This window comes from Tachyglossus aculeatus, unplaced genomic scaffold (genome assembly GCF_015852505.1).
Source record: "Tachyglossus aculeatus isolate mTacAcu1 unplaced genomic scaffold, mTacAcu1.pri scaffold_75_arrow_ctg1, whole genome shotgun sequence".
NCBI lineage: Eukaryota > Metazoa > Chordata > Mammalia > Monotremata > Tachyglossidae > Tachyglossus > Tachyglossus aculeatus.
In genome coordinates this window covers 614,767-628,831 of record NW_024045092.1, presented here as the reverse complement: position 1 = coordinate 628,831, position 14,065 = coordinate 614,767, and the positions used below count along the sequence as shown (strand labels likewise).

At 46.1% G+C, this 14,065-nt stretch overlaps 1 protein-coding gene across 1 annotated transcript; it reads right to left on the bottom strand.

The window, feature by feature from the left end:
- Window positions 1–1,708: 1,708 nt before the first annotated feature.
- On the bottom strand, window positions 1,709–2,635 carry LOC119923975 (vomeronasal type-1 receptor 3-like). The gene has a single exon (XM_038743110.1). The coding sequence runs from the start codon at window positions 2,633–2,635 to the stop codon at window positions 1,709–1,711; it is 927 nt and encodes a 308-aa protein (XP_038599038.1).
- Window positions 2,636–14,065: the final 11,430 nt, after the last annotated feature.

Below are 14,065 nucleotides of genomic sequence, written 5' to 3'. Positions count from 1 at the left end.
CCTTCAGCATCCCCATGCTATGAGGTCTGTATCCCTTAAGTACTTTGATATATATATATATATATATACATATATATATATATATATACATATATATATACATACATATATATATATACTTTGATATTTTGATGAACATTGGTTTTATATATATTTAAGGAGTTTAAGAAATGTAAAGGGTATAGATAGATAGAAGATAGATCCATGTATGTCTAGATATAGATAGATACATACATCATTGAACTCTGTCATTTCCCCAATTTCTGCCTTCCCGCTAGACTCAAAGTTCTTTGTGGATAGAAATTGTGTCTACTAATTCTATTGTTGCATACTCGAACCTAGAATAGAGTTAAGATAGGAGATATCTCATTGGATATCTTGGACAGGAGAGATCGTTTGTTGATTATGACCTAATACTTTTATTTATATGATTTTCACCCATTTAGAATGTAAGCTCACTGTGGGCAGGTAAAGTCTCATTTTGCTATTGAGATGCTTTCCAAGCATCTAGTATAATGCAATGCACTGAGTGCTCAATAAATTTTACTGTCACTTCTATTACTACTACAACTACAACTGCCACCACAACAAATATTACTAATAATAAGTACTGATAATAAAAAGTGATAAGGCTGTACTTTGGATTGAAGACATTACCATTGTTGGTGGTGAGATTGTATCCATAATTGCATTGTTGAGAGAGAACGTCTCGCTAACTTGCCCATTATGCTCATGAAAACAGTTATGTACAATTTCTGGCTCTTTGACGTTCTGATGAGCATTGGTCAGACACCAGCATTAAAGAGTTATGCCCCTCCTCCAGCAGGTCATTTGCTTGAATTTATGATTGCATTAGTGGTGGTGGTTTGCATAGAGATGCAGTGTTGCCTAGAGGATAGATCCTGAGCCTGAGAGTCAGAAGAACCTGAGTTCTAATCCCAGCTCCTCCAATAATAATAATAATAATGATGGCATTTATTAAGCGCTTACTATGTGCAAAACACTGTTCTAAGCTCCAATGATATACAGTGTGACTTTGGGCAGGTCACTCAACTTCTCTGTGCCTCAGTTACCTCATCAGAAAAATGTGGATTGAGACGGAGCATCATTGGAGTGTGAACTGTATCCAACCTAATTATCTTGAACCTACTACAGAGCTTCGGACAGTGTCTCATATATACTAATTGCTTACCAAATACCTTAAAGATATTCACACTGCCCAGCCCAGTCCTCATAACCAACAAAATGCATCATGGGAATCCTGACAGACTCTGACAGACCTGAATTTACTCCAGTGTTACTGACTGCTTCCCCTGTTCTGGGTTATCCCCCTTCCCCAAACTGATGACTGTCAGAATTATCAGGGATTGTTTTATGTCACTGACCACGGGGAAACGTGGAACAGGGTACCAGACCCCAGGAAGTTCTGTTTCCATGTCACAGGCACACACATACACACACACACACACACACACACACACACACACACACACACACGCACACACACGCACACATATATATATATATATATATATATACGGAAGCTAGCCCAGTGGATATGGAGGTTCCAGGACTTCGGGTATACAGGAGAATGAGACTTACAGGATAGTGTGTCTCTAATCCCTCTAGCCCACTGCCAAAGCTATCCTGTTCCACAGATCCCTGGATGCCCCCGCTACCCATCGGTTACGCACCATTTCCCAAGACCCTAAGGGGGATCCCAGTTGGGAATATGAGAATCCCTTTTCCAGGACGTTCGCACCCTCCTGTTTCTGGGAATCATCAGAAATGGACTGATAGCTGAAAAAGTGAAGGACATAATGTTGTGGCTATTAAGAATGAGAGGAGAAATTATCTTCATATTTAATAAAATGCTCAGGGTGATCGTGTTCCGTCCATAGAGGAGGACATAGAGGGTGACCAGGGCAATGATTCTCTTTGCTGCTCTGACCTCAGGCATTGCCTTACGGGAGCAATTGGTCCCGTGGAGGTGTCTGACCTTCCAGTGGTGTCTGTGCAGGACAAATGCCATATAGCCACTGGCCGTGCTCATGAGTCCCACGAAGAACATATCACGGAGGGAGAGCACCATTGCATTGACCAGGGTTGTGACTGCACTGATACTGATGGAGGAGCAGTATTTCAGGATGACAGTGTTCATGTTGGTGCTGTTCCCAAGGCCTGTGATGAACAATGGTACGGTCATGTCAAAAAGCAGATTGAGGACCCAGAAGAAGAGGCAGGAGGGAAGGATGCACTTGGGTAATTGGGTTTTGACTCCTTCCCATTGGGATGTGCCAGGGCTGATGGTAATGGCCTGGAAGACACTCAGAAGGCAGGTGGTGCAGATGGCAAGACCCCGGGACACTCGATAAATGTATAAGAGGATTTTACAACCAACGTCATCCAGGAAATTCTTCAGCCCCCAAGCTGACAGGATGTCGGGGATCCCCCGGCTGAGAAGGGCCATGGTGTTGGCCAGGGCTAGATGGGCAATGATCATGTCTGGAGGATTCAGCTGGTGGGTCGTGGAGACCATGTGCGTATAAACCAGGAGGAGGAACATATTCCCTGAGACCCCAAAGACAATCTGGAACACAAAGAGGAACCCATAGGCAAGCTCACTGGCATCCATACTCTTCACTTCGCAGTATCAGGCGAGATCTCCAGTAGTTCAACCTGGGGAATGAGAAAACTAGACAGAGAGAAATACATACATTGAGAGACAGAATCAGAGAGATACAAGAGTCAGAAGAAGGGACAGAAAGACAAAGAGTCACAGAGAGAAAGGAGACGAGAAAGGAGACGAGAAAGAGGAACGACTGAAATCAAGCAATCAGTCAATCAGTGGTATTTAGTGAGCACTATGTACAGACCACTATTCTAAGCACTTATGAGAGTACATAACAACAGAATTAAGAAACATATTTCCCGCCAATTAACAACCTTACTAAATGGGTGTGTGTGTGGCGGGGGGGGGGGAGATAAAAGTAGGCAATGTGGGAAACGATCCTGCTACCTCTAACATGCCAGGTGAACGCTCTACCACTTAAACTAATTCCCATTAGAGAGTTGAGAGGCAGAGAGGCAGAAAAAGGGAAAGGCAGAATTGGTGAATTAAGAGATGGTGAGGCACTGAAATCGAGTCAGAAAGATATAAAGTGAGTCAAAGATAGAAAAGAGTTAAAGATAGTTAAACAGAGACAAGTCAGGGATAGAGGGACAGGTGGAGATGAAGACTTAGAGAGTAACAGAAATCAATACCTCAATGGTATTCAATGAGTAGTTACTTTTTTCAGAGCACTGTAATAAGTGTTTGGGAGGTTACAATAAAACAGTTGATAGGTTCCCTGCCCGCAGTGAGCTAACAGTCCAGGGGGAAGACATATGTCAATTCCCTAATATATGACAGAGCTCCTTATCTTCCTATCCAAACCCTGTCCTCTCCCTGACTTTTCCATCACTGTAGATGGTACCACCATCCTTCCTATCTCTCAGGCCTGCATCCTTGGTGTTATCCTTGACTCCTCTCTCTTATTCAACCCACATATTCAATTCCTCACCAAAGCCTGTTAGTCCCACCTTTGCGACACAGCTCAATCTGCTCTGGCTCTGTCACTTGTCAGCTGTGTGACTTTGGGCAAGTCACTTAACTTCTCTGGGCCTCAGTTCCTTCATCTGTACAATGGGGACTTGGACTGTGAGCCCCACGTGGGACAACCTGATCACCTTGTATCCTCCCCAGAGCTTAGAGCAGTGCTTCGCACATAGTAAGCGATTATAAAATTCATTCATTCATTCAATCGTATTTATTGAGTGCTTACTGTGTACAGTGCACTGTACTAAGCGCTTGGGAAGTACAAGTTGGCCACATATAAAGATGGCCCCTACCCATCATTATTATTATTATTATTTCCTGTCCATCTAAACTGCTGCCACGTTAATACAATCACTTATCCTTTCCTTCCTAGATTACTGCATCAGCCTCCTAGCTGAACTCCCAGTCTCCTGTCTCTGCCTCCTCCAGTTCATATTTCACTCCACCGCCTGGTTATCTTTCTAGAGAAACATTCAGCAGATGTCACCCCCACCCTCCTCAAACATCTCCGTTGGTTGCCGATCAAGCTCTGTATCAAAAACCCCTCACGGTTGGCTTTAAAGTACTCCATCATTTTGCACCATCCTACCTGACCTCGTTTCTCTCCTTCTGCAACCCAACCTGCATATTTCGCTCCTCCATTGCCTCTAAATATGGTCATCCTCCTGAAATACATTATCCTGAATTACTGCTCTTTCATCCGTTCCCTGGTGCCCTGATCTCGTCTGTCTCACCGCCTACCCCTGGCACATGTCTTAACTCTGCCCTGAAACACCCTTCCTCCTCATATCCAACAGACAATTACTTTCCCCCACTTCAAAGCCTTATTGAAGGCATATTTTCTCCAAGAGGCCTCCCAGACTAAGCCCCACCTTTCCTTATCTCCCACTCTCTTATGCGTTGCCCTGACTTGTTTCATTTGCTCTTCACCCTCCCTGGCAGCCCCTTCACTCTTGTGTATACATCTGTAACCTTATTTATTAGTATTGATGTCTGTCTAACCACCTCTAGACTGTGAGCTCACTGTGGGAAGGGAATGTGACTGTTTATTGTTGCATTGTATTTTCCCAAACATTTGGGAAAGTGCTCTGCACACAGTAAGCACTTAATAAATAATATTGAGTGAATGAATTAATATAAATAAAGTATGGATACGTATAGAGACAGAAACAGACAGAAAAAGAGTATGAAAGAAGGAAGCAGATAGAAACAAAGAAGGTGTCAGACAGAGACACGGGGAGACAGAGGGAAATGGAGAGGCAGAGGTCAAAACAGCGTCAGAGAAACATGATATTCATTCATTCATTCAATCGTATTTACTAAGTGCTTACTGTGGGCAGTGCATTGTATTAAGTATATGGAAAGTACAATTAAAGTGCATACTCAATTGTGAAGATTTATTTCTATTGTAGTTTCTTAAGCACTTAGTTAAGTCTCAACATGCTATCCAACCTTGCCTTCACAGACTCTGTCCTCTCCTGGTTCTCCTCTTATCTCTCCGGCTGTTAATTCTCGTTGCGGGCTCCTCCTCCCCCTCCCATCCCCTTACTGTAGGGGTTCTTCAAGGGTCAGTTCTTGGTCCCCTTCTGTTCTCTATCTACACTCACTCCCTCGGTGAACTCAATCACTCCCACGGCTTCAACTATCATCTTTACACTGATGACACCCAAATCTACTCTGTGCCCCTGCTCTCTCACCCTCCCTTCAGGCTCGTGTTTCCTCCTGCCTTCAGAACATCTCCATCTGGATGTCTGCCCGCCATCTAAAACTCAATATGTCCAACACTGAACTTCTTATCATCCCTCCCAAACTCTGCCCTCTCCCTGACTCTCCCATTACTGTTGATGGCACTACCATCCTTCCCATCTCACGAGCCCGTAACCTTGGTGTCATCCTCGACTCTGCTGTCTCTTTCACTCCTCACATCCAATCGGTCACAAAAGCCTGCTGGTCTCACCTCCGCAACATAGCCAAGATCTGCCCTTTCTTCTCCATCCATACCACTACATTGCTGGTTCAATCTCTCATCTTATCCTGGCTGGATTACTGCATCAGACTCCTCTCTGATCTCCCATCCTCCTTTCTGTCCCTGCTTCAGTCTATACTTCAGTCTGCTGCCCGGATTATCTTTGTACAGAAATGCTCTGGGCATGTCCCTCCCCTCCTCAAAAATCTCCAGTGGCTACCAGTCAACCTATGCAACAAGCAAAAACTCCTCACTCTCGGCTTCAAGGCTCTCCATCACTTCACCCCCTCCTACCTCACCTCCCTTCTCTCCTTCTCCAGCCCAGCCTGCACCCTCTGCTCCTCTGCCACTAACCTCTTCACTGTACGTCGTTCTCGCCCATCCCGCCGTCGACCTCCGGCCCACGTCCTCCCCCTGGCCTGGAATGCCCTCCCTCCACATATCCGCCAAGCTAGCTCTCTTCCTCCCTTCAAAGCCCTACTGAGAGCTCACGTTTTCCAGGAGGCCTTTCAAGGATGAGCCTCCTTTTTCCTCTCCTCCTCCCCATCCTCCACGCCGTAACTCTTTCCCCTCACCACAGCACCTGTATATATGTTTGTACAGATTTATTACTCTGTTTTACTTGTCCATATTTACAATCCTATTCATTTTGTTAATCATGTGCATCAAGCTTTATTTCTATTTATTCGATTGACTTGACACCTGTCCGCATGTTTTGTTTTGTTGTCTGTCTCCCCCTTCTAGACTGTCAGCCCGTTGTTGGGTAGGGACCGTCTCTATATGTTGCCAACTTGTGCTTCCCAAGCGCTTAGTACAGTGCTCTGCACACAGTGAGCGCTCAATAAATACGATTGAATGAATGAATAAAAGTCCGAAATTAAGGGCTTAACTCTATTATATTGTACTCTCCCGACTGCTTAGTACAGTCTTCTGCACACAGTAATCCCTCAAGGAATACCACTGATGGACTGATTGCATGGATCAGAGAAGCAGAGAAGAGCAGCAGCGTGAAGCAGCGTGGCTCAGTGGAAAGAGCATGGGCTTGGGAGTCCGAGGCTGGGGATTCGAATCCCAGCTTCACCAGTTGTCTGTTGTGCGACTTTGGACAAGTCTATTAATTTCTCTGTGCCTCAGTTCCCTCATCTGGAAAATGGGAATTAAGACTGTGAGCCCCATGTGAGACAACCTAATCACCTTGTATCCCCCAGCGCTTAGAACAGTGCATTTTACATAGTAAGCGCTTAACAAATACCAACACGATCATCATCATGGATAATGCAGCCAGGACTGTGGCTGTTCCCTTAGATTTTCCATACTCAATTACACACCAATGGGTGAAGAAAACCATCAGTGACATCTTCTTCAAATACAAAGAAAAAAATTGTGTGTGTGTGTGTCTGTGTGTGTGTGTGTGTGTGTGCGCGCACGCACGCATGTGTTTCTTTGTGCACGTTCAATTCTGGCAGAGAGACCAGTGAGGAGAATCAATCAATCAGTCAATCAATCAATCGTATTCATTGAGCGCTTACTGTGTGCAGAGCACTGTACTAAGCTCTTGGAAATACAAGTTGGCAACATATAGAGACAGTCCCTACCCAACAGTGGGCTCACAGTCTAGAAGGGGGAGACAGAGAACAAAACCAAACATATTAACAAAATAAAATAAATAGAATAGATGTGCATAAGTAAAATAAATAAATAAATAAATAGAGTAATAAATATGTACAAACATATATACATATATACAGGTGCCGTGGGGAAGGGAAGGACGTAAGGTGGGAGGGATGGAAAGGGGGAAGAGGGGGAGAGAAAGGAGGGGGCTCAGTCTGGGAAGGCCTCCTGGAGGAGGTGAGCTCTCAGTAGGGCCTTGAAGGGAGGAAGAGAGCTAGCTTGGCGGATGTGGGGATTGGGGGGCATTCCTGGCCAGGGGGATGACGTGGATCAGGGGTCGACGGCGGGGCAGGCGTGAACGAGGCACGGTGAGGAGATTAGTGGCAGAGGAGTGGAAGGTGTGGGCCGGGCTGTAGAAGGAGAGAAGAGAGGTGAGGTAGGAGGGGGCGGGGTGATGGAGAGCTCTGAAGCCGAAGGTGAGGAGTTTCTGCCTGATGCGTAGGTTGATTGGTAGCTACTGGAGATTTTTGAGGAGGGGAATAACATGCCCAGAGCGTTTCTGGACAAAGAAAATCCGGGCAGCGGGGTGAAGTATGGATTGAAGTGGGGAGAGACAAGAGGATGGGAGATCGGAGAGGAGGCTGATAAAGTAGTCAAGACGGGATAGGATGAGAGTTTGAACGAGCAGGGTAGCAGTTTGGATGGAGAGGAAAGGGCGGATCTTGGCAATGTTGCGGAGCTGAGACCGGCAGGTTTTGGTGACGGCTTGGATGTGAGGGGTGAACGAGAGAGTGGAGTCGAGGATGACACCAAGGTTGTGGGCTTGTGAGACGGGAAGGATGGTAGTGCCGTCAACAGTGATGGGAAAGTCAGGGAGAGGGCAGGGTTTGGGAGGGAAGACAAGGAGTTCAGTCTTGGATATGTTGAGATTTAGGTGGCGGGCAGAAATCCAGATGGAGATGTCTTGAAGGCACGAGGAGATGCGAGCCTGGAGGGAGGGGGAGAGAGCAGGGGCAGAGATGTAGATTTGGGTGTAATCAGCGCAGAGATGATAGTTGAAGCCGTGGGAGCGAATGAGGTCACCAAGTGAGTGAGTGTAGATCAAGAACAGAAGGGGACCAAGAACCAAGCCTTGAGGAACCCCACAGAAAGGGGATGGGAGGGGGAGGAGGAGCATTCAAAATAGACTGAGAATGAACGACCGGAGAGATAAGAGGAGAACCAGGAGAGGACGGAGTCTGTGAAACCAAGGTTGGATAGTGTGTTGAGGAGAAGGGGGAGGTCGACAGTGTCGAAGTCAGCTGGGAGGTCGAGGAGAATTAGGGCAGAGTATGAGCCGTTGGATGTGGCAAGCAGGAGGTCATTGGTGACCTTTGAGAGGGCAGTTTCCGTGGAATGTAGGGGACGGAAGCCAGACTGGAGGGGGTCGATGAGAGAGTTGGTGTTGAGGAATTCGAGGCAGCGTGTGAAGACGACTCGTTCAAGGAGTTCGGAAAGGATTCTTAGGAGGGCTATGGGGCGATTATTAGAAGGTGAAGTGGGGTCAAGAGAGGGTTTTTTTAGGATGGGAGAGACATGGGCATGTTAGAAGGCAGAGGGGAAGGAACCAGTGGAGAGTGAGTGGTTAAGGAGGGGAAAAGGGACGGAGCTAGAGATTTCATGAGATGAGAGGGAATGGGGTCAGAAGCACAGGTGGCCGGAGTAGCACTTGAGAGGAGGGACGAGATCTCCTCTGAGGATACTGCTGAGAAGGATGGGAGAGTAGCAGAGAGGGTTGAGAGCTGGGAGGTTGGAGAAAGGTGGGGGAGTGACTTTGGCAGCTCAGACCTGATGGATTTAATTTTATTAATGAAGTAGGAGGCCAGATCGTTGGGGGTGAGGGAAGGAGGAAGGGGAGGAACCGGGGGACTGAAAAGGGAGTTAAATGTATGGAAGAGCTGACAGACATGATGGGCATGGGTGTCAATAAGGGAGGAGAAATAGTTTTGTCTGGCAGAGGAGAGGGCTGAGTTAAGGCAGGAAAGGATAAACTTGAAGTGAACGAGGTTGGCATGGTGTTTAGACTTTCTCCAGCAGCGTTCGACAGCTCGAGCGTAAGAGCGAAGGAGGCGGACAGTGGCAGTGATCCAGGGCTGTAGGTTAGTGGTACGAGAGCGGCAAAGGGAAAGGGGAGCGAGTGAGCCTAGCTGAGTACAAAGGGTAGAGTTGAGAGCAGCAATCTGATCATCAAGATTGGGTAGAGAGGAGAGGGAGGCGAGGTGGGGTGTGAGGCTCTGAGAAAGATGGATGGCATCAAGAGAGCAGAGATCTCTGTGAGGGAGTAATATGGATTTACAAGCGAAAGGAGTGTGAGTGAGGAGGCAGGTGAGAAGATTATGATCGGAGAGAGGGATTTCAGAGTTGGTGAGGGTGGACACAGTGCAGCGGTAGGAGATGATGAGGTCGAGGGTATGACCAAGTTGGTGAGTGGGCGAGGTTGGGTGGAGCAAGAGTTTGGTAGCGTCAAGGAGAGATAGAAGGCGGGCAGCAGAGGTGTCACCAGGGATATCCATGTGGATGTTGAAGTCTCCGAGGATCAGAGTGGGTATGGAAAAGGAGAGAAGGAAGGTGAAGAAGGGGTCAAAATGTTACAGTATTCCTCTCCTAACTGGTCTTCGTTCTTTCATGCTTTTCCCACTCCAGTCCATACTAAATTCTGCTGCCTGAATCACCTTTCTAAAAAGTCATTTTGCCATTTTTGTCTTACCTGCACCACATGTGAATTCAGTCTGGGAGGGCATCTCATGAACAGTAGAGACTCTGTCAGGACAAGACTGAGGCAGCACTTATCAGCAGCTTTCCTCATTTCTCCATTCCCTCAGGGAGTGATTAGTGTGTTTGAGGGTGAAGGAGTGGGGGAAGGTAGGTGTCAATTTGTGACTTGCTGAGCACTAATCCACTCTGACGCTAAGACTGGGACATCTCTGGAAATTATCAAACTCCCCTCTCTCTTGACCACCATCCTGGGACAATATGAGCCCAGCTCTCTCCCTGCAATTACCAGATGCAAATTAACACACGAAAAGTGCTCAGTGAGGGATGTGGCATCATCAGCACTGTACCTGCACTTCCTTTTATTCCCCCGCTTCCTGTTCTCTCACTTCATGCTCCCTTTACCTCTGCTACCCTTTCTCTCTTCCTCTTTCTTGCCCTCCCCTCCATTCCGCCCTCTCCCTGAATTAGGTTTGGACCTCAGTTCTTGGAGCTGAAGACGAGGAGATTATGTGACTTGAAGAACATGGGTTACAGTTATGTACTTTTTAGAAAATCTCAGGAAGAAGCTAGATACCAGTTGAAATAAGGAACTAGAGTAAATAAGAACAGATGACATTGGTGCCAGCATTTGGTTGACATCCTTTTGACCATTTGCGAAGTGTTTTATACTTATGATAGTCTTGTGAGATGTGTATTTTTTTAAACTGTAATCTTAAGTGCACTACAGCATAGTGCTGTACCCGGGCACTCTGATATTCTTCTCAGCAATGCAGTAGGGCTCATAGTACAGTGCTTAGCACTCATAAGGTAATTAATAAATTTGTTTATTACTATAATTACAGAGAAAACTCTGCTTGTGTTTCATAGGACACAAATAAAATATCTCCACTATGAGTCATTTTAATCATCTGTCTTCATCTTCATCACCTTCATCACCATCAATGCCAACATCACTATTTACATAATCATCTCTCCCCCAAGAGACCCTTCCAATCCTATTCTCCCTCCTGCTTTGCTTCACCTAGGCTCTCAGGTCTGTAGCCTTTATTTACTACCCCATGCCCAGGCCCACATTGGTATGTACATGTCCTTAAACTGTCATTTCTCCTATTTGTAATTTTTATAATGTCTGCTTCCCCTCAAGACTGTAGTTTTTGTTGGGTAGGGATCATGAATACTGACTCTATTGTACTGTACTCTGACACAGAATAGAGTTAAAATTGGAGATCACAGATCTCATAGTGCTTACAATCTGCTATTTTTATTTTTATACTCGTCTCTCTGGTCAGATCGGTGGGATGGTATGTACCCCTTTGCTTTTTTTAATACTTTCCAAGTTCCTAGTACAGTACAATCCACATAGCAAGTGTTCACTAAATGCTATTATCATTTCTATTACAACTACACTACTACAACTACTTCCAGGACAACTACTACTAAAAACAGTAACTAATAAAGACGATGATGATAAGAATAAGAATAATAAGGATAAAAGTAGTAGACTTGTCCTTTTGTTCAAAGACTTTTTCTATGTTATTCTTTAAGTACTTACAATGGGGCAGGCACTGTACTAGGCACTGAGGTTCACACAAATTAATCAGGTTGGACACATTCATTCATTCATTCAATCGTATTTATTGAGCCTTTACTGTGTGCAGAGCACTGTATTAAGCATTTGGGAAGTGCAAGTCGGCAACATATAGAGAAGGTCCCTACCCAACAACAGACGCAGTCTCTGCCCCTCATAGAACTTATATTTTTAAACCCCGTTTTGTAGCTGGGGTAACTGAGGCTCAGAGAAGTAAAGCGACTTGCCCAATGTCACCCAGCATGTGTATGTTTATTGTTATATTGTTCTCTCCCAGGTGCTTAGTACTGTAATCTGCATGCAGTAACCACTCAATAAATATGATTAAATGAATGTATGAGAGTGGAAGAGCCAGGATTAGGACACAGGTCCTTCAGATTCAAAGGCCTGTGCTTCGTTCACTAGGCCATGCTCCTTCTCATTTCCCCTTCTCGTGCTGAGATTGTATCCAGGATTCATTCATTCATTCATTCATTCATTCAATCGCATTTATTGAGTGCTTACTGTGCTCAGAGCACTGTACTAAGTGCTTAGGAAGTACAAGTTGGCAACATATAGAAACGGTCCCTACCCAACAGTGGGCTCACAGTCTAGAAAGGGGAGACAGACAACAAAACAAAACAGATTAATAAAATGAAATAAATAGAATAAATATGCACAAATAAAATAGAGTTATATATATATATATATATATATATATATATATATACACACAGGTGCTGTGGGGAGGGGAAGGAGGTAAGGTGGGGGGGATGGAGATGGGGAGGAGGGGGAGAGGAAGGAGGGGGCTCAGTCTGGGCCTGATATTATGCTGCTGATATTGAATTTCTCCAATACTTGCACACTGTGCTCATAAAAACTCAGTCAGGCACATTTTCTGCCTTCTTGCCATTCTGATGAGCATGGTCAGACACTCGTCATAAAGAGGCATGCCCTGCCTTCAGCAAGATGTGTGCATGAATTTGTATTTGCACTAGTGGGGATGGTCTGCAGTGAGGAATTAACAGTCCCTGGCCTGGTCCTTGTTAGAAAAGCCATGCATCATGGGAGTGCTGGCAGACCCTGAAAGACCTGAATTTACCCTCAGTGTTACTGACTGTTTCCCCTGCCCTGGGCCCTATCCCTTCCCCAAACCAATGACTCAGAATTATAAGGAATTATTTGGTGTCACTACCTATGGGAAAACGTGGAATAGAGTACCAGGACCCCAGGAAGTTCTGCATCCATGCAAGAAAAACATACAGGGAAATAGTGTGGCTTAGAGGATAGAGCACAGGCTTTGGAGTAGGTGGATGTGGGTTCTAATTCCTGGTTCTGCCACGTCTCTTTTGTGTGACCTTGGGTAAGCCACTTAACCTCTCTGTGCCTCAGTTCCCTCATCTGTAAAATGAAGATTAACTGTGAGCACCTGTCACCCGTCATCTGGGGACGGGTTCGTTCAGTGATCGGCGAGGCGAGAGAGAGCGAGAGGCCGGGGACTGAAAGCCTAAGTTTTATATGAAATTTATTCCTCGAGGTGAATTGAATTTATGTATTTGTTTAGGCGCAATGGATTGAGCTTCCCTTTTGGGAGGAATATAATCAATTGGCAATATTAGAGCTTCCCTACACGGGAGGAACACAATCATCCGTTAATCGTGTGTGGGTGAGTTGGCTAACTCTCACCCATGTGCATTTCCCACTCGGGAAGAATCCACTTACTTTCCCACATGGGAAGAATTCATTACATTACCCACGCACGTGGTGGGCGGCTAGCTCTCACAATGTGCTCTCCCTACCTGGGAGGAATCCACTCATAATTCCCATCAGCAGCGGGATACCTGGGTCCCACCCACGAGACACTCACCCATCCCGCGGCCCTTGACTCAGTGTGTTGGTTCTGGTTGTAGAGCGGGCATCTGGCCTTCTGGGCAGGGAGAAACACGTGGGCTGCTGCTGTTGCAGCGGCTGCTCCTGCTGCTGCGTGTCCTGGTGTTCTGACCCCGAAGGTCAGAGGCGACAGGTATTTATTGCCTGTGCCCCTAGGCCATTCCAGCTTCCGGACTCAGTCTATCCAATCTCTGCCCTCCCCGCCTCCTCCATACCTAATTTGATTGGCACGGGGGCGAGGGACACCTTCTGTATTCCCAGCTTGGGCTGTCAATCAAGCAGATTTGGTCGTGGGGGCGGTATCCCACCCTCACTTCCGAGTTCCGCCCGCTAGCTCAGGTGGTCATGAGATAGCTTTTGACCTTGAGATGGTCGGTACCCAAGAGTCACCTCGGGACAGCACCATGTGGGACAACCTGGTTGCTTTGTATCTACCCAAGTGCTCAGAATTGTGCTTGGCACATATTAAGTGATTAACAAATACCATCATTCTTACACAGACATGGAAGCCAGGTCAGTGGAAATGGAGGTTCCAGGTTCCAGGCCTCCGGACATACAGGAGAATGAGACTTTCAGTACAGGGTGCCTCCAACCCCTCCAACTCAGTTCCAATACTATCCTGTTCCCCATATTCCTTGATCCCCAGCTCCCTATCAGGCATGCAGCATTTTCCAAGAAC

Coding starts and splice junctions, on each gene's coding strand:
- LOC119923975 (XM_038743110.1), bottom strand. CDS start 2,635: ATGGATGCCAGTGAGCTTGCCTATGGGTTCCTCTTTGTGTTCCAGATT.